Source organism: Phocoena sinus, chromosome 2, assembly GCF_008692025.1.
Source record: "Phocoena sinus isolate mPhoSin1 chromosome 2, mPhoSin1.pri, whole genome shotgun sequence".
Lineage (NCBI taxonomy): Eukaryota > Metazoa > Chordata > Mammalia > Artiodactyla > Phocoenidae > Phocoena > Phocoena sinus.
The window spans coordinates 147,486,179-147,506,502 of record NC_045764.1 but is presented as its reverse complement, the minus strand read 5'-3'; the positions used below and the strand labels follow the sequence as shown (position 1 = coordinate 147,506,502).

Genomic DNA, 20,324 nt, shown 5'->3' with positions numbered 1-20,324 from the left:
AGCCCTGGGCAGAGACCACGGCATAGGGTGACTTGGAACAGTGGTGGGAAAGCACTTGCATCTTTGAGAAGGAGCAGGTTATTCAGAATCCCAGGAGACACAGGGAGAACAACCCACTCTGATGCACGGGCGGGAGGAAAGGCAGGAGGGGAGCACAATAAAGCCCTCCCGACTCCGGCGCCCATGTGGGTTTCTATCTGCACCGGGTTCACTACCCTCTCAGTCTACACACTCCCCCCTGTTAGGGGGTCTCACTACTTTTCCAGTGCTAGCCCTCACTTCCCCCATGTGATGTGAGGCCAGCTAGGGAAAGAGACCCACAGCGCTGCAGGGGAAGCTTGCCACCTACACCAGTTCTCCTTGGCCTTTGTTCATAAATGTGGCAAAGATTACTGGACAACTAAGGAAAACCAACAGCATGAAAGACAAACAGAAAATACAACTCAGAAGATACAGATCACTTAAGGGAAAGAAACTAGAAAAAAAATTATTTGCTTTTGTTCTGCTTCTGAGCACTGTAGCTGGCATGGAGTAGATGCTTAATAAACATTATGTCATGAACAAATAAATAAATGTATGAATGTGCAGTTGTTAATTTTTAAAACTACTTAAAAAATATGAAGGGCACTCATTAATAGTAAATTGGATAATAAATTTTTGAGTAAGAAAATATTTAGAAACGTATAAAAACTGCTATATATAAATAGGTAAACAACAAGTACCTACTGTAGAGCACAGGGAACTATCTATACTCAATATCTTGTAATAACCTATAATGGAAAAGAATCTGAAAAAGTATCAATCTTTCTCTGTGTATGTATAACTGAATCATTTTGCTGTACACCTGAAACTAACACAACATTGTAAATTAACTGTACTTCAATTTTTTAAAAAAAGAAAAGACAGAGAAGATTACAAATCAAACTATTAGAATTAGGAGAGGGATTACCTTCTCCAACTCTGCATTATTAATTTTCACAGTAAGCATGTATATACTTTTGTTTGATTTGTTTACTGTCTGCTTCCCTCCACCAGAATGTAAGCTCATGAAGGTGCTCTTTTTTTTTTTAGATTTATTTTTCTTTTCTTTTCTTTTTCTTTTACATCTTTATTGGAGTATAAGTGCTTTACAATGGTGTGTTAGTTTCTGCTTTATAACAAAGTGAATCAGTTATACATATACATATGTTCCCATATCTCTTCCCTCTTGCATCTCCCTCCCTCCCACCCTCCCTATCCCACCCCTCCAGGCAGTCACAAAGCAAGGTGCTCCATTTTACTTCTCACTCCAAGTGTCCAAAATAGTGCCGAGCATGTTGAAGGCACTCATGCACCTGTGGCAGCCACAGAGGCGCAACACTTAAACACCTCTCCTTCCAGAAAGGGCTCACAACCCATTCAGCCACAAGAAATGCAATTAGCTGAAAGTCTCTGGCTGTAGCATCTTTGGATCTTCTACAGTTTTCCAGCCCAGCCACACTCTTCTTGGGCAGCCCCAGGACTGAGCATGCCAGGGGTGACAGGGCCTGGCTGTTACTGCCTAACAAATGACTTCTCCAATGCTCTTTTTCGTTCCATGGCGTTGGCTGAGACTTTGCCAAAGGTGGGCTGAGGCTCCCCCTGCCCACTTTTGCTTCTTTTCCCTTTTACTTTCACGGTGTCAGACCTGCACTGTGGACTGAAGGCCTTCCCTGTTAACTTCTGCTTCCTCTGCCCTCTTCTTTCACAGGCGTTACCCCCAGGTCCCTAACAAACCACTTGCACGCCTATACTGTTTCAACTCCTGCTTCTCAGAGGACTTGACCGATAATGTATTTGTTACATGATTAAATCATAAATGCAATCATGTAAAATGTAAACTGCTATGTTATTAGACTGTATTTGGCAAAGACAAGAAGTTGCATTTTGAGTAGGACGGACTAGAGATGGAGAGACTAAGACAATGGCCAAGAATTGGGGCAAGAGGTAACGCCGGCTTGAAGTGACAGAACTGGGATTGGGACACAGAGAACAGAAGTTAGCAGCAGTTCGAAGGTAGACTCAAGAGCCCTTCCCGACTGACTGGAGGTTGAGAACAATGAAGAGAGGCAACAAAGAGGCTTTGGTGTTTCAAATCCAAGTGACTGATAATAATGGTGGCATTTACAGCACGAGGGCAAGGATGTGGGATGGGAGGCTTGTTCAGGGAGAAAAATGAAGTAAAAATTTGTGTCCCAGGGTTCGAGTTGCCAACTAGATAACCAACCAGGTGGAAGCAGGTAATGGAGAGTGAGAAACGTAGCTAGAACTGAAGACATAGCCTGGGAACAGAGGTCTTTTATTTGGATATAAATGTATACTAATTACCTTTTCTAAAAAGAATTTTTTGAGGTCATTCATTATAAAGGAAATATGTAAGTTGTGCTAATGAAACAGAAATTGGAAAATAAAAGACAAAAGTGGAAACAAATGTGTTATTAATGAAGGTTATAAAACTGGAGCATCAAATTTGCTTCTGGGAGTTGAGGTAAAACAGGAGATACAGTAAAAATAAATAAATAAATAAAACAAGCAAACAAATAAAACACACCTGTCATTAGAAAGGCAGGCATTTGGTAGCTACCAGAAAACAATTTCTGGCATCAAATTCTAAAGTAAATGTCTCACATGGAACTTCCTAAAGGGCTGAAGGATGACCAAATGGCCAATGTCTCCATCACCAGTTTTACTGCAAAAGCACATTCTGTTTCTATATGATTGATCTTTACAAGATGACTTTGAGTAAAGTCAAGTGTTTAAGCAAATGTGGCCTTGGGCCGGTCTAGCTTGATTTTGAAAACAAAACAGAGAGAAGCAGTTGAGGCACATGCCCTTTTAACCAGCTTTCACAAACCTCTGCACAGAGATGGCTCAGGTAATATGAAATCCCAAACGCCTCACACATCAGAGTTCAGATGATCAGTGATGGGACTCGAGAGATCACGGCCAAGAAAGGAGAGGATGCTTGTTTTCCAAAGAGCAGACATGCAGACCTTCCTACTGAATGGCCTTCTTGCTACCAGAAACCCTGAACAGGTGAAGAGACAACAGCAAAACACTCCTAGGTGAGTTTCTCAAGAAGTTATTTAGTGCCCCAGATCTCCCTGAAAAGGGTTAAATAACTAGAGAGCTACCTTCGAACAAATTAAATACAGTTGATACGCTCTCAAGAAAAAATAAAAGACAAGGGCATTAAGACAATAAGTTATTATACATGTATAAAATCTTTCCCTATTAGTTTTGGCAGAAATAAACTGTTCAGTTCAAAAGCAGAACGTGGCTCAGGAGAGCAGACGTGCTGACTCTGGAGTTTACCACTTCCTTGAAATACGACTGTCCACAAAAAACTAACCATAGAATAGCTATCCTTAAAGAACTCTGAGCTGTAAGGCATCCCATAGTACTTTCCTCAAGCTTAATGTTGCTATACTTACAGAAGAATTAAACAAACAAAATAAGCCAGGGCTTTACAAATAAGTTTAGCTGTACGATGTTCTCTGATGTTCTATATGTACCCTACGATAATCCACTAAAACTTACAATAGGTACTTAATGATGCTCATTTAAAAAACTGAACTAGCAGAACAGCTCCTGATAACACAACTGGAGAATATATCAGAGCACTAAAGCTGTCACTCCAAGTACGAGTGAAGTTCAGTGTATATATTCTAAAGAAATGTGAAAGACAGCTGATAAGAAGAGGGTGAGAGGTAAATACAGAAAATCGGACATTGCGAGACCAACTGAAATCCAACGTGTTTGTGTCCTCAAACTGATAATCCTGGAGCCCAGTGGACTGCTGAACCTGACTTTTGTGGGTGTGGGTGTGGGGGTGTGGGTGTGTGAACACTCAAGTATGGTGGGGTAGGGTGGGGTGGAGGTGTAGGAGGAGGAAGGTAAACCAGAAAAGAACAATCAAATCTGGTGGTTCAAAGTTATCAGAAGAATAATCAGGGGCAGAGCATTAGTGTTTCTTCTCTCCAGGAGTGGGAAAATATTCGCAGATGAGCTTCAGACCAGATAATGGCAGCTGCTCCTGGCCACTGGGCAGGGGGAAGAGGCCCTTTCGTATCACAGCATCTTCAATAACTTGACTTTGAGAGTGACACCCTGTCTGGCATCAGATAAGCCTATCAACACTTTTGATCAATGGAGCCACAAACACCACTGCCAAGGCAACCTCCGGGCTCCTCTCTTTTCCATTAGTGCATCCTTCTGAATGGGATTCAGCGAGGATGTGCCTCAGACACTTGTACGCTCAGTGCAAAACCGAGAAAGCCCTGTACTGCTACTTTAATCACGGTGACTATCTAAGTAAAAACTAAACACAAAATATATGTACTCAAAGGGAGATGACCAGATTAATTTTGATGCTATCCTACTGTCTAGTTTGTGCCTAAGAAGGATGTTGTTGTATCACTTGGACGTATCACAATGACAACTTTGCCTTGGGGTCTTACGAGCATTATGTGAGGAGGTTTGCACAAAGCACAAAGTAATAACACAATACACGTTAGCTACATTATTACTGTCATTTAATCCTAGGTGAGTCTCAATAAAAACACCACATACATTGGCAAAACAGCAAGGAGAAGTGGGCAGGAGGAAGGACCAGAAAGAACACTGATGGTGTGTTGCTTATTTCAATAAATGCAAACAGTGGGATTCCTCTACTGGGCCAGCATCTTTCCAGAAACGGACTTGACTTATGTGATAGAGCCAAATATCCTCTCAAGTCTAAATTTGCAAAATAATGATGTTCATAAAAACAATTTAATATTAAAAAGTGATGGCAGCTTCATCAGCCTAATACAATTAAATTTTACATATAATGTCAACAATATACACTTCAGTAAAGTGAATATTTTCCCCCCAGAGACTTAGCCACAGTGAAGTCAGGAATTCATTAAATGGCAGAATGGAAAATATCTGGTGATGAAGAGGTTGTAGTACAACCAGGTCAGTAGTGCTACTCTATGTTGCTGGAAGATAAATTACATCTGAGGTTGACGTACTCCTTCAACAAGATGACTCACTTCCAGGTTCTGATAAGGAAAAATGAGTTAGTGCACTAATTTCACTGAATCAAGTTGTATATTAAAAATCGTAAGACAGAATTACTTGTCTAACTCTATTTTATACTGTGATGAAAAGTACAGATACCATTTATATATGGAATCTAAAATATGACACAAATGAACTTATCTATGAAACAGAAGCAGACTCAGAGACATAGAGAACAGACCTGTGGTTGCCAAGAGGGAAGGGGAATGGGGGAGGAATGGAGTGGGAGTTTGGGATTAGCAGATGCAAACTACTATATGTAGAATGGATAAACAACAGGGCCCTACTGTATGGCACAGGGAACTGTATTCAATATCCTGTGATAAACCATAATGGAAAAGAATATGAAAAAGAATGCATATATATGTATAACTGAAACACTTTGCTGTACAGCAGAAATTAAATATAACATCGTAAATAAATATCCTTCAAGAAAATAAAATTTAAGAAAGGTTTAGATACTATATAAATTTTTAAATATACAGTTATACTTTAAGGGTATTAATTTCAGCTTCAAGTGATGTCATTCAGAGCCATAATTTGTTGTATCTTATCATACTGTGACAAATGACCTGCCTAATTTGAAAATTCTAAGTTGTATAGCCTAAGAAGACACAGCAGGCACTCTTTGATATTGCGTTCCACTGGACCAGCTTCATGTATTAACTACTGCTCTGTGACCCCTCTGTAAACCACAATGATAAATGCCCAATGGCACTAGCAGGCAATCTCTAGTGCCACACACACTTTCTGCTCCCACCAGTTGGGACTCCGTGCTGACAAAGAATCGGCTGTGTCTTCCCAAACCTGTTTATGCCAGTTGACTTGTTATTGTAATTATGAAATTTAATTAAATATTATGAAAGCTGATGGAATATGAGTACAAGAGATAAATCTTGTTTCTATTAAAAACTAAACTGAAGGCTTTGGAAAGACTTCATAAAAGCAATCACTAAAGGAAAGCTGTTGCATTAGATGTGGGCGAGACCTATAAAAAAATGAGAAAAAATTCTGAAACCTCAGATTCCGTAAGATTCAGATTGCTTTGCTAGTGTCTACATTTTTGCTCTTATGGTTTATACTAGTCACACAATGTAGAATTCAAAATAGTAGAATCACTGTCAAAGAAATGCCCTCGGCCTCTCACAAGAGTTTAGCAAATATATAGTTATTATTATAAATTTTAATGAAAATAAAATACTTTGAGTACGTATACTTCTGAAAGATTCCCTGTCTTAATGATTTTTTTCAGTTAACTTGTTCCAATTATGTTAGCTAAGAGGGTATTTTCTATGGCTTAAATTAGAAACTACTTTCAATTAACTGCTCTTAAATTTATGAAGTGTTATCTAAGCTGGATGAACTCTGGAATATAGGTGTTCAAATTTTTATTCCTTACTTTTGAAAGACAAAGTACGTTGAACAAAATTTTACCAGGTTTAAAGATAAAAATATACTCCTTCCCTTTAGTCTAATAGAGATCAAGGCAAAGCAGCCAAGAACATGACTCTGGTCAGCCTCCCCAAAGGTGAAATCCTGGCTCCAATGTTACTAGCTTCGTGACAGCTTAACAGCTTAAAACCAGCCACTTACACCCCAGTTTTGTCATCTGGAAAATGCCATCGATAACGATACCTACACCCCAGTGGGCATGGAGAGGGTGAAATGAGAAAATGCATGTCATAACAAATGCTAAGTTCCTGGTACACAGTAAGTACTCAAAATGTTCATCATTAACGTGATCACGTTGCCTAACAGGAAAAGAGCAACTACTACATAAACAAAGACTGTAAGTAACATGTTCTTTCTCTGTTGGAGTGTCAGTTCTTTAGCAAGATGGCCTCACCCATAGACAGCTCACAAACACCTGTGGAAAACTTCCCCAGGTTCCGCAAAACAGGGCTTTTCAGCTAGGGGCAATTTTACTTCCTAGAGGACATATGGCAATGACTGGAGACTTTTTAGGTCATCACAATTGGGGGCACCTATTGGCATCTGGGGTGTAGAGGGCAGGGATGCTGCTAAACATCTTATATCCTACAACGCATATGACACATCCCCCCAAACAAAGAATTATCTGGCCCCAAATGCCAAGATGGCAAGGTCGAGAAACCCTGTAGCCCAACAGACAGAATGAGAAAGAAGTGATTTCTAAAATCTGAACTCCAGAAGGTTATGCTGAGAAAATAAAGATGGCTTACAAATGAATTTGGGATTTTCATTATCATATTGGTTTCAGGACCTATGCCATAAACGTTTAAGAGACATGGAGGGCTTCCCTGGTGGCGCAGTGGTTGAGGGTCCGCCTGCTGATGCAGGGGACGCGGGTTCGTGCCCGGGTCCGGGAAGATCCCACATGCCGCGGAGCGGCTGGGCCCGTGAGCCATGGCCGCTGAGCCTGCGCGTCCGGAGCCTGTGCTCCGCAACGGGAGAGGCCGCAGCAGTGAGAGGCCCACGTACAGCTGTCTTGGATACTGAACACCAAGACAAGATTCTTTTGGTCAATAAACTCTCGTGAATGGGGATGACCAGGTAATAACCTTACAATAAATTTTATTTTAAAGGGAGCACTGTCATAAAGCTAGAGTACCAGAATGAAGTACTAGAAATGAAACTTCATTCGGAAGACTAAATCTCAAAAGGACTTAAGCAGGACTCAAAACCCCCAAACAGTAGGTGGGAAAACAAAAACTGCTCTAGTAGCTTGCATACAGGGGGCCTCTCACTTGGGCTCAATGCAGAAATTACTGAGCTAGCTAGTGGACCACAGGTGTATGTCCTTGCTCGGCAAGCATCCTGTTTCCTAGCTTGGGTGCTTGCGTGACAAAACTCATTCTTCAATTAATAATGCTGCTCAAAAACACTATTAGAAAGCTCTTAAGAGTTCAGTTAAACTACTTTTCAATGAATCACAGAGTTTTCTTACAAGCATGAGATAAAACTGTATACAAACACAGTTCACATACAGAACAATCCAACAACATAGGTATATATTTTCCCCCATACAAAACGGAAAAGTCACCAACATGTTAACAGTACTTCTCACTCCAGTGACTTTTATACTCAAATCTAGAAGACCTAGGTTTGATTCCTGGCTCTGACACTTCCGTCAAATAACAAAATTAATTCTCACTAAAATTCCTGTGAAATGAATAGGAATGTGTTATGATTCCCATTTACTGATGAGAACATTGAGGCAGAAAAGAAATGGTCCCGTACTAACCGTAAAAGTGCTAAATAAATGAAAAACAGCATTAAGATTGCTTTAGTAATCCTTAAAAAAAAAGCTGTATTTATAATAGTTTTAACTTTATACGACATTTATCCCTAAAGGTGACACAGCAAGTCTTTTACACAAAGACTACAATTTCATCCATTAAATCAAAGGTTTAAAAAAAATTAATATTTCATAAGCTAGTCAATACAAGATATTTAATGTATCTAAAAGGAGGAAGTAACTCAAAAATGCAAAAGGAAATACACCGCAGCAAATAACTATTTAACTCTTTCACCATCAGGAGAAGGCATTCATGCAAATCTTACATCACGCTGCTTAAAAATCCTAATAGACAGTACTCTTTTCCAGAAAGTATGGCAAAAGAAAATTAAAAGAATAAAAGATCTCTACTCACCCTTCTGATAGAAAAACTTCCTGTAATAGTATGCGCCGAGATCCACGTGTTCCACGATGTATCTTTTCACTCGATCCAGGTGCAACACCAAGTTTTCCTTGGGCACTTCAAGTACTGCCACTCCTGCGTTTGTACAATGGGAGCTGAGGGTAGACTCAAAGGAGGCACTTTCACATCCACTAAAGGAACCAGAATTTGATTTGGACAGGCTGATTTTCCTTTCCCCTTCTCCACCGATCTCATTCCGAAAATACGGACAGCTCATTACAAGTTCATTGCTTTTATCGTCTCCCTGGTCCATGCTGAGGCTTCCTTTGGAGTTCAGGTCCTCTGTGCTGCCCATCGGGGAGCTAAAACTGGCCGAGTGGGACAAAGGCCCCGAGACCAAGGATGCCACCGCAGCTGCTGAAGCCCCCGTGGTGGTGTTTCTCCTCTTAATTACACTGTGCCTGTTCATAACCGCCTCGTTCAAGTCAAATAATATACTCTGGACGTCGTAGTGGGCAAAGCACTTTGGGCACGTCCAGGGCCTGACGGAGTCTTCCGATCGATTATCTTCAAGATCCGACGATTTCCCAAGTTCTTCACCTTTGGTATTGCGTAACTTACGAAAAATGGATGAGTCTCCGGTTTCAGACTTGGAACGCCGCTTGAGTGGTTTTTCCCTTTCCTTAAAGAGCCTGAGGTTCTCTCTTTGTGAGACGGGCCCGTCTATGACATCCAAGGAGAAACCAGAGCCCTTGCCCCCACCGGCGATGAGAAAGTCACTGAGCTTGGTCGGAGTGGGACCTCGATCAGACTTGTCGTCTTTGTAGCCCTTTAACAAGTCAAAGAAGCTGTCTCCGGACGTTCCCTGCTTATCGATTGAAGATGTGCTACCGTATTCCCTGTGCAGTGACGGCCCCGTCTTGTAGGTGGGCGAGATACATTCATCAAAGCTATCCACGTCAAGTTCACTTATGGTGATGTCGCTGTTGCTGCGCTGCCGTATCCGGCGCAGAGCTTTCCTGGGGGAGCTGGGGTAGGCTTCAGGCATGAGAAATCTGGAGTCCATGCTCTCCGACGGCCTCGTCTTGTTTTTCAGTGTGTTCTGTATGCTTTTTAACATGGCTGAGTCACTGGAATTGAGGCTTACAGAACTTCCCTGACTCACAGGACTGCTTTTGGAGGACATGCTCTCAAGGCAACTTGAGGTTTCTATTTCCTGGCTTGAACGGCTAGATTCTTTTACATTTTCCTTTCTTGGGGGCCAATCCGCAATCCTTGCCCGAACCCCCATCTTTGGGACTCCAGGGGTCGAGGTTATATGATGAGAACCTTCACTTCGAGGGGGGCCTACAGGAGCCATGACTGATGACCCTAAGCTGCTGTTTTGGGACCTGAAGCGTCGCATGTAGAAGTCGTCTGTGTGGACTTTGGGGGTGCCATCTGTGCCCACAACAGACGCCCTTTCAGTGGCAACCGGCCTTTCTGTCTGAGACCGTTTCAAGCTGGTCATGATGTAAAAGCAATCAGACTTAAGCCCCTGCAGAAAGGACCATCATACCTAAGTTTTAAATGTGCACTTCCCTTTTGGAGAATGGCTTCCAGAAAATACATCAGTTGCATGAGATCTTAATCTTTTCCAATTAAACGGTTAAACAATGGCTTATTTTCAAACCTCTGAAAATCCAGACCTTCACAACATTATAATCCACAAGAGTTCCTCTGCTTCACTTTGATAGACGGCTTTCTTTCAGAAAAAAACTGAATGGAACTTGTATCTCTGGGACTCTGTGATTGCCATAATCCCATGCTTTCTCTAAAAGAGACAAGGACAATTGGAATTAGCATTTGATAAATACATCTAAAAATAAACATGCAATTGCCAAAACCAGACACATGCAAATAAAAGACTCACTAATGGATTGTGACTCACAGTTCACAACCCATCTTTTTAGTAAAGCAGGCTTGAAAGGAAGGAAGAAAGTGAAAGCATTTAATAATATCCATCATTTAAACTATATATATTTTAAAAGACTATTAACACTTCAGATTAATTGAACTGTTTCATATCACTATGAAGGGGGGTGAGGGATCTCGTTCCAGGATATCAAGGCTCCTAGCCCAAGTAAAGACCACGTACAGACTCCAATGACCTCTAATACTGTAGAGGCTCATGAACCACTGTGCTGACCAGAAGTTCAAGGCATAACCAACAGAGTTCGATAATTAGAGCAACGTACAGTTTTTTAACAAGACTAAAAATTGAAAAATTCTGTTACTGAATATGTCACAACACTCACTTTTTAACCTCTTCTGTATTTCAAAATCCAAACTTGTTTTTTTGTTTCTTTACAAAGGCTTAACAGAGTTGGCAAGAGCAAATACAATAGAGAGAAAATAAAAAGGGTTTTCCCGGAGCCATTCTACCCATTAGCACGCTTCTGTATTTCCCTCTACTTTGTTACTATGCCAAAGGAGTATTTCAGAATGCATCCAGCATTTTCCACCACTTCCTCCCAAGCTCTGAGATCCATCTACCCTTAAAGCTAGAAACATTTCGCTCATTAGCAAAATGCCTTCATTTCCTTACACACTGCAACCCACCCCACCCTTTGGCACTAATTTATGAAGACGGCAGAAATCAAATGCTGCTGTGGACAGACCTTTCCATATCCCCCAGCCGACGACAGAGAACTGCTAACATCCTTCCAGGTGACAGGTGAAGAAACCCAACTTCCTCGGGAGCACATCAATCAGGAGGAGAGAGGCACAGTTTCTGAGCACAAAATCCCGCATGGTTGCGTTCGCCGTGAAAATAAAGGCAGCGCACCCTTTTCCAAGGTTCCACAAATTACACAAGAGGTGGCCTTTAAATTCCTGCCAAATGCATGTTTGGAAAGATGCTGCTGAACCAGCACTGCGCTGGCGGGGCCGCATTGTCTACAAATCACGGCTGACACCCAGGCCGACCCGCGCTCGCTGCGCTCCGCTCCCCGGCAACAAGCACTTACTTCCACGATAATTAAGCATCTCGCTAGTCGGCTTCCTGCCTCCCAGGCAGCCGCTTTAATTTCTCCTGCGCTATGCAGCATCGTTTTAGAAGACTCGCTGCTATTTAAAGGCTGGAACATTTAGGGGTGTTTCAAAACGTACGGCTGCCTGCAGAATGCAGGGCCAGCTGAACTCCAGCCGGGCTCGCACGGGCTGCTCAGACCAGCCTGGCACAGAAACGCCAATTGTTTTCCCTCTCTCTCCTCTTCACCATCTTTTGTGAAAGGGATAATGGTTGTGCACAGCTACCCATTAAACCTGGCTTTTGAGCTTTCTAGATACTTCTATCGTCAGATTGCTATGATTTGACTTTACATCTGGGAACTGTCCAGGCTCCTCTTGAACTGTAAACCTTCAAGTGGAATAATGTGCTAACTGCTGAATCTGAAGGCAGCCCATGTGGCCACAGCCAAGGTTCAAGAAGTGTTCCTTTTAAAATGGAAGGAAACTGGGCAACTGAAGCAAGATGCAAAATAAACACTAGCCCATTTCAAAAAAAAAAAAAATTGACAACCCCAAACCACAATTTATGAGCTATTTTGTAATGAACTAGGGGAAAAGAAGCTGTTTATTTCAGTGAAATAGCTTTCAAAGAAAGAATACACTGACATACAAAATAATTCTCAATAGATTCTTATGAAAATCAGATGTTTGCAATGCTTCTCACAAGCTCACAGAAATGCAAATAAATCACCTACCATTCCCAGAACGGACATTCTCTAAAAGGCCAACGCACCAATCCCACTGGGGTAAAAACTCTTTCTTTCCACATTTCCTTTCCCTTAGAATAGAGTTCACTGCAGGACTGTCTTTTTTTTTAGGATATGTGAAGTTATATCCATTGTAGGAGGAAACTGAAGGCCAGCACCAAAATACAGTAAATAGCACTGACTTGAAAAATCTCCACTCTTGGTCGTCACTACTACAGGACACCTTTTCAGAACCATCTCATATGCTTCCTGCGTTTTTTAATGGGTTTTAAAAAACCTTATACAGATATAACTATATTTCTTTGTAATTTTAAAGAAATGCCAAGACTCCTATTACACCTTGATTATAATAGTAATTCAATGTTATCTTTTAATTTCAAAATATAGACGGGCACATAGGGGAGAGAGTACCCACAGTTTAATGACCTGTAAAAACCGAGGAGGTTCAAGATGGACAACTAAGTTAAATAACAGATTTTCTTTTCTTGTCACGAGGACCTTTTTTCCTTTTCTCTTCCCCTTCCTCTTTCCCGTCCTTATTTATAGCAACAAACCCCTTTAGGCACAATATGAAACTTCTGACACAGAGTAGCATCTATACAAACATATATGCTTTGCATTTGTTCAAGTACTAGTTGAAAATAAAGACGCCATCCATGTGTGTAATATGATGACACATCAATAACACCTAAACCCTACTCCTTGGGGTTTATGGAAAGAGCAAACATATGCTGACAGTTATTAGCAATTCTCCTAATTATCAGCAAACCTGCCTAAGCATCATTAAGTATGGTAAAAAACGACAGAATAGAAGGGCAATACTAATTTACAGCATGTCACCTCCATCTGTTGAAAGAGTAAACTATTTAAGAAATATCCTTGTTATATATTTAATTTTACAGCTCTAGGTACTATTTGAGTCCATGGTAGATCCATTTACCTAGAATACCAATACCAGTCTAGTTCTATGAGGTCCTGGAAAGTATAAGAAAAGGCGAAGATGTGTTCAACGTCTAGTAGATGAAAGTCTTTCCATCACTCAAGGTCTATCACCAGGTAACCTGTCAGCTTTTTCTGATAATACCATTCTTCCAGAAGAAGTACGTCCGCCTCTCCTCTAAATCACCCTAAGCCTTTCTGCATTCTCTTCTGAACACAGACCACACACCTGGTGCTAGGGATATTTGGGGAAACAGTCCCTCCCTCCAAGGGAAGCTACGGGTATAAAAACAGTCCCTGTCATCCTGGCTCACTGAGACGTTTACATTCTTGACCTCTCCCCCTCCTTCCCGGAACTCTGTCTTCTCTAGGCCTCCGTGATGAACACGGTCTCCTTAATTTCTGGTGCCTCTTTCTTTTGGCTCACTCCTGAGGATCACTGGTGGGCTCCATTCAAAAGCTAGTGATTCCAGGGGGGTATGCTTGGCTTACTTCTCTTACCAGTCTTCAGAGTTCTGGAAGGGGCTGTAAAGGGTATCACCATTAGGATGCATTTGAGCACCGAGCGCATTAGGATGAGGTCGCAGGCCTGGGTACACTGGAGTAAAGATATTAACTCTGGAGAGCAGGGTGTTGACTTCATTGGATCAACTGCCTGTTCAACTGAATGAAGCAGAATAATGAAATTACTTCGGGAGATATCTGCATGGTAGCCACTACTGTCTGGTGATGTCACAGGTACCCACAGCTTTAAATATTATCTCTATGCAGTTACCTCCAAATTTCTTCTCATGACCCTCTCCCCTAAACTCCAAATAAAATATACGCACGTGCTCATTTGACCTCTTCCCTTTTTATCTATTTTCAACAATGAATTCACTAACAAGCAGAAAAAATGGGAAAATAAAATTTTTCCAAGAAATAAATGGGTGATAAGGAAGTGAGAACAATAAATAATTGAAGGAACCAAACGAAAGGAACAACATGGGAAACTTTCTTTGTGCCAAGGGCATAAAGAATAGTTTAAAGGTTACACAAGAAGACGTGGGAAGGAAAGAAAAAACCAACAACAACTTACAGTTCCTGCCCTGAAATAATCTGCAATACGATGTTACATTCACTAAAAAGATGTAGCATTCCTCATCAATTACTTCCATATTCCAAAATGGGATGCTGTTAGATTCCTTAACTGGTACAGCCTCAAATACAGGGCCAACTCTCAATGCTTCCAGGCAATAGAAGGAATTTTGATGATGAATAACTATACAAATACCCCGAGATTCCACAGATGTACAACATCAGTATTTATGAAAATGTCAATGTAAATAGTTTATGAAGTTGTATACACAGATTTAAAATACCCATAAATATTCTTGCTTTGGATTGTAACAGGAAACTTTGTTTTAAAACAGAAATATCACACCACAGTGCTTGAACATTAGATTAGCTAAGATAACCAAAGAAGGCCAACAATTCTCTTTACATCCCTTCCTGGCTTTCCTGAATTTCACTCACATTACATAAAAGTAACATCTCAGATAGAAGGACGCCTCACTCTTTCAAGTTAGCCTGAAACACATACAAACGACTCCGTGCAATGTCCTGGATAATTTAAGCTTTATGAATCAGCACATAACTTTTCAGACTGGACTTTCCCCCTTCTTTCATTTCCGTTCTATCGCTTCAACAAAAAGCAGGAAGGACTAAGAAGAGAGCAGTTGATAAATCTAGTTCCTGCTCTCCAAATGTTCACTACCTAAAAAAGACAGCACTGATGGAGACAAAGTAGACGCAGATAACTTGCCCTGGAATTACCAAAGTGAAAAAAGAAGTTATGGATACAAAACATACATAACAGGACAAAGTTACATTTGAGTTTAGAGATAAGAAAGCAATTTAAAATGTGCTTGTTTGGAGACCTCCCTGGTGGTCCAGCGGTAAAGAATCCGCCTTCCAACGCAGGGGATGCGGGTTCGATCCCTGGTGGGAGAACTAACATCCAATATGCCGCGGGGCAACTAAGCCCACTCGCCACAACTACTGAGCTTGTACACCTCAATGAGAGAGCCCACGCACTCTGGAGCCTGCGCGCCACAGCCAGAGAGAGAAAACCTGCACACTACAACTACAGAGAAGCCCAAGCGCCACAAGTAGAGAAACCCGAGCGCCGCAACAAAGAGAACGCGCACCATAACGAAACGATCCTGCCTGCCTCAACGAAGATCCCATGTGCCGCGACTAAGACCCGGCGCAGCCAAAAAATAAATAAATAAATAAGGAAAATAAATAAATTAAATAAATAAATATTTTTTAAACAAGTGCTTGTTTGGACAGAGTGAGGACCAAAAGAGATAATAACATTTGCCTCCCACCCACCCTCCAAACTAAAAAAGTTCAACGAAGAAAGTTCCATTTCAAAGGCCTAGTAAGGCTTGAAGATACTTTGCATAGTTGCGGGTGAAGGAAACAACATGAAAATTTGGCAGTGAGCTTGATGGCAGAAGTGGGGTGATAAAATTAAAAACGTATGGAGCAAGATACATGGTAGAATTACTGATGGGTACGGAAACGATTCCATAGCTGGCAAAGTAAAGGAGAATAGAATAAATTCGAACACTTATATTTAAATATGACAAAATTTACGCAATAAACAATTAATATAATGCCAAAGAGCTAGGTGTGAGGAGCTTGAAGTAGGGAGGTAAAAGGTAAAAAGCAGGGTAAAAGGTAATAAGTAGAAGGTAACGGTGAACCAGGATTATTAGGGGAAAAATAGTGTTTGAGGTGCAGCAAATGAACACTTTCAAGGAAAAGAAATCAGAGCTCACCAACTCATCAGGGGCATGGAGTTTCCACGGCCGGCACCCAGGATATCAAGAGAGCAGACTAGATCCACGAAAGTAGTGAGTGTTTTGAAAAGACTAATTTGTACATTAATATTCATTTAAAATCCATTAAAAAGTTATTCATCAATCCTGCAAACTGTGATCTAGTACTGATCATCCTATTACCACAAAGGATCTGGGGAAGGGCATGTGAGAAATGGATGCCAGGGGAGACAACCGATAAATGTCTACTATACAGGGGGAAAGGCTTATCAACTTTCCCCGAATTGTGCTTCAAATCCAAGTTATTAATTCATAAGAAAGGGTTCCATAAGTAAATAAGGCAGGGACACACTATCACCTCTGTTACGACATGATAATATATGTTAGTATATTAAGGCTCCATGAAATCTACAGTTAAAAAAAAAAAACAAGAAAAACAAAAACCCAACACTTACTATTAAACTAAGATATTTCATAACTGATTTGACCATGGACTAACTTAAAAAAAAAAATTTTAAACACTGCATCCTATTGAATGTAACTGGGCACAAACAAGCCCAGTTTCAGAAGAATTCAGGATACAGACAAAGTGGTATATACATTATAAATTTAGCTATGCTTTTTAAAGTTATGTAAAGATATATAAACAAGCCAAAGGAAGCTCACCAAAGGATTTATAATGCTTGTTGTTACATAGTTAGATTATGAATAATTTCTTTTTTTCTTTCTTTTTGGTATTTGTCGATATTATTTATTTTCTAAAATGAGTACTATAACTTTTATAATCAGAAGAAAAAACTTAGGAGGAAAAAAGAAACATCATCCTGTTACTAAAAAAATAAAATAAAATATGATCTGGGTATGTAGTATGATTTTGACTACTAATTATTAAAGACTGCACCATGTTAAACCTCCAACCATTCAAATCACCAAACAAGTCAAAATTCAACAGCTCTCAGGTCCTTCCAATAAGATGATCTTATGCTAAATCCCCTGATTAAAATGGAATCAAAGAGGGCTACATAAAGTATAGATTACTAAAGATTGTAAGGTTAGCAGTATTTACAGGATTTGAATAATTACTCCATACAGATGATTAACACAATGGCTCATATTTCCTCATTTCTTCATATTTAATATTGCTTTTTTAATATTTAATACTGACATACCCAAGAGTCTCCATTTCACCCTTTCACAAGGTTGCAGTGATGTGGGCAGTCAGGTGAGGCTGCCTAAACAAAGCACAGACTGAGTCATCATCACTCGTTGCCCTTTCCTGGAACACATCTCTTTCCAATGTACACGTACTTCTCACCTTATGTCCTCACAACCCTCCTTCTGCAGAGATTCGGGCTGAAGTGGAAGAAGGTCACCATTTGGACTGCAGACCAACACTCCGGAGAGCATTTTAACAGTGCTATGAGCTACTGATGGCTCAAGGAACTGAAACTGTATATTTAACCCAGAAAGGAAGAATCTAGTAGTATTGACTTTCTCTGAGGGCAGGAAGGAAAGAGATGGTCTGAACTGTATTAAGTCAGATTTAAACTATACAAGCCATGAAAAATTGCCTTTGATCCACACATGATGAACCACAGCTGAGAATCTGCATCACTAAGGACAGCTTTTCAGGCTGCCAGCGTGGGCTATTCGAGCACTGTTCAATGCTTTGCACTGAGCTAGTCACTATCAGAGGGGGAGGCAAAGAAGGAACATTTCCACTCTCAGGTTCCTAAAATCTAACTGGAAGAGGAAAAGAGGAGTGTAGGAAACCAGAGGCTTCAGTAAGAACAACTGGCTTTGTCAAAGACATCATGGTTTTCTCATTTGAGTATTTATATTCCAAAAAGAATTTAAGAAAGGGCACCTTGAGGCATATTTAACGTTGGCTTAGGAAGAGTAGAAAGCCACATCAATAAGATCAACAGGTGAACAGAAAGTTCCTTCTACACGACACGCTAATATCCTAAACATTATTAATCACGACTGATATCAACAGTAACCATATTTCATATAGCAGCTTTTAAAATACCACCCAAGAACCAAGAGCTTAAAAGGAAAAAATTAAAACATAAAATCATTCCACATTGCCTTAGTGTTTCCTTAAATACAGATTGCAGATGGGTTATTTGTCTCTTCCACTGTATTCTTACTTCTGAGGATAAACTCTCTCCCCACAGAGCTCGGAGAATGTGGGACTCCGCCATGCTTTCCACTCTCTGACCCTGTGCATCCTCTCAGCCCTCACAAGCACGGTGCGAGGTGAGTATCTCCCCTTTGGAGAGGTAATAAGCACACTGTCTGACAAAGCGCTCACTGTGTGGAGGGCTCTCTCAATAAATACTGGGAGAGCAGTTAGAGGATTAATGGCAGAAGAACTATTTTGAAAATACATTATAAAAGAGAAAAGGCCTCCATTTGTAGCCTGAGTACCACTTCTGAAGCCCAATCCAGACATGAATCTCTACACCCAGTGGGGAAAAATATTGATAATTAACTTCCTGAAAATGCTGCAGTGGTCATGTCACTTGTCTTTCGTGAGAGGCCCCTCAATTGCAACCCCATTATTGTGTGACTCAGGCCTGGAGCTCAGAATTAAGTGGCACCCACCCCTAAAAGCCTTCCTTCTTCCTGTAACAGCAGGGAATAGTCTGCCCTCCACAAACCAGCACCTTTTCCTAAGGCTCCACAATGACTGAACCGGAATTGAGGGTGTCCCCCTTGACCTTACATTCAGAATTTTAAAACTGTGAGTTATCAGAATGAATACCTTGTCTGATCCCTTCATTTTCCCCATGGGGTGTGTCTCAGGGCCACCGTTAAGTCCACCAAGGTTAAACGGCCGGGGCTGAGCCCACATGTGAAGCCAGACTTCCTCATTCCCTGACTCCTACCCTGTCTGCTTCACCAGGCTGTCCTTCAAGAACATGCTTTTTCAACAATCTGCTGTCACCAGCCGTAACTACAGTCTGAGCATCCATCTTGTACCACCTACTGTGCACTAACTACCTCCTTTACTCCCCACATCAACCTGCAGGCAGGTATCATCCCCCGCAGTTTGTATTACGACCCTGCCACTCAGAAGAGACTGGCTCACTGCTGGGTCTGATCCCTAAGCCATGTTCCTGGCACCGGAGGACCCACCCTCCATAAAATGCCTCTCCTTCTCCTACTTTCTGAAATTAACTCTACACGTGGTTGGGGCCTTTCCTCCTCAATTAGATTTTAGGTTCTGGAGGACAGAGATCCATCCAATCCTTACCCTCAAAGCACCTAAGCTCAGTATCCTTGAAATGGAATCCTTTGCAACAAAAGCCATGCGGTTCCAGCTAAGATGAACTAGAAATTAACTGATACATTGATAGAATTTATACTGTAATCTAAAAAGTAATTATGGTTATCTCATAAAAACTGTGTTGAGGGAGACATGTCAAAAAAAGTCACCATCACTGAAATTTAATATAGATTTCAGCTTCATTGTTCTCTCTTAAGGAGTCTTCACAACAGTCGTGAGTGAAAAATAAGAGCGGTTTGACCCTCCTCTCTTCAGTCCACTCATCATCAAAGTACATGAAAAATAGCCATAATAATGAGAAAATCTCTTAAAAGAGCAACAAGAAGTGAATCAGAACTGGATAAGGCACCACCACATGAGATAACTAACGCACAACAGAATCTACTGTTAAGAATCCTAGCAAGGGGCTTCCCTGGTGGCACAGTGGTTGAGAGTCCGCCTGCCGATGCAGGGGACCCGGGTTTGTGCCCCGGTCCGGGAAGATCCCACATGCCGCGGAGTGGCTGGGCCCGTGAGCCATGGCCACTGAGCCTGCGTGTCCGGAGCCTGTGCTCCGCAATGGGAGAGGCCACAACAGTGAGAGGCCCATGTACCGCAAAAAAAAAAAAAAAGAATCCTAGCAAAATAAATAAACACATTCACAGGAAAAGGGAAGGAGGGGAGGTTAGTACAGCACAGGCGGCAGAGACAACTGAAAACAGAAATTAAAAATCACTGCCATCAAATTAATAATGGTCAAAATAATTTTTATCTTTTACCCTCAAATAATTTTTCTCCCATACGAAGTCTCCACTTTGCTGCC

General features: G+C 41.1%; 1 protein-coding gene across 12 annotated transcripts in view; it reads right to left on the bottom strand.

Moving 5' to 3' along the window:
* The window catches only part of SIPA1L1 (signal induced proliferation associated 1 like 1), a 373,251-nt gene that overhangs the window by 133,980 nt on the left and 218,947 nt on the right, over nt 1-20,324 (bottom strand). For all 12 annotated transcript variants that reach the window (XM_032621332.1, XM_032621344.1, XM_032621336.1 and 9 more), the window contains one exon: nt 8,715-10,515. In XM_032621332.1, the coding sequence (XP_032477223.1) occupies nt 8,715-10,212 (1,498 nt within the window). In that variant the 5' untranslated portion in view covers nt 10,213-10,515. The remainder of the gene's footprint in view (nt 1-8,714; nt 10,516-20,324) is intronic.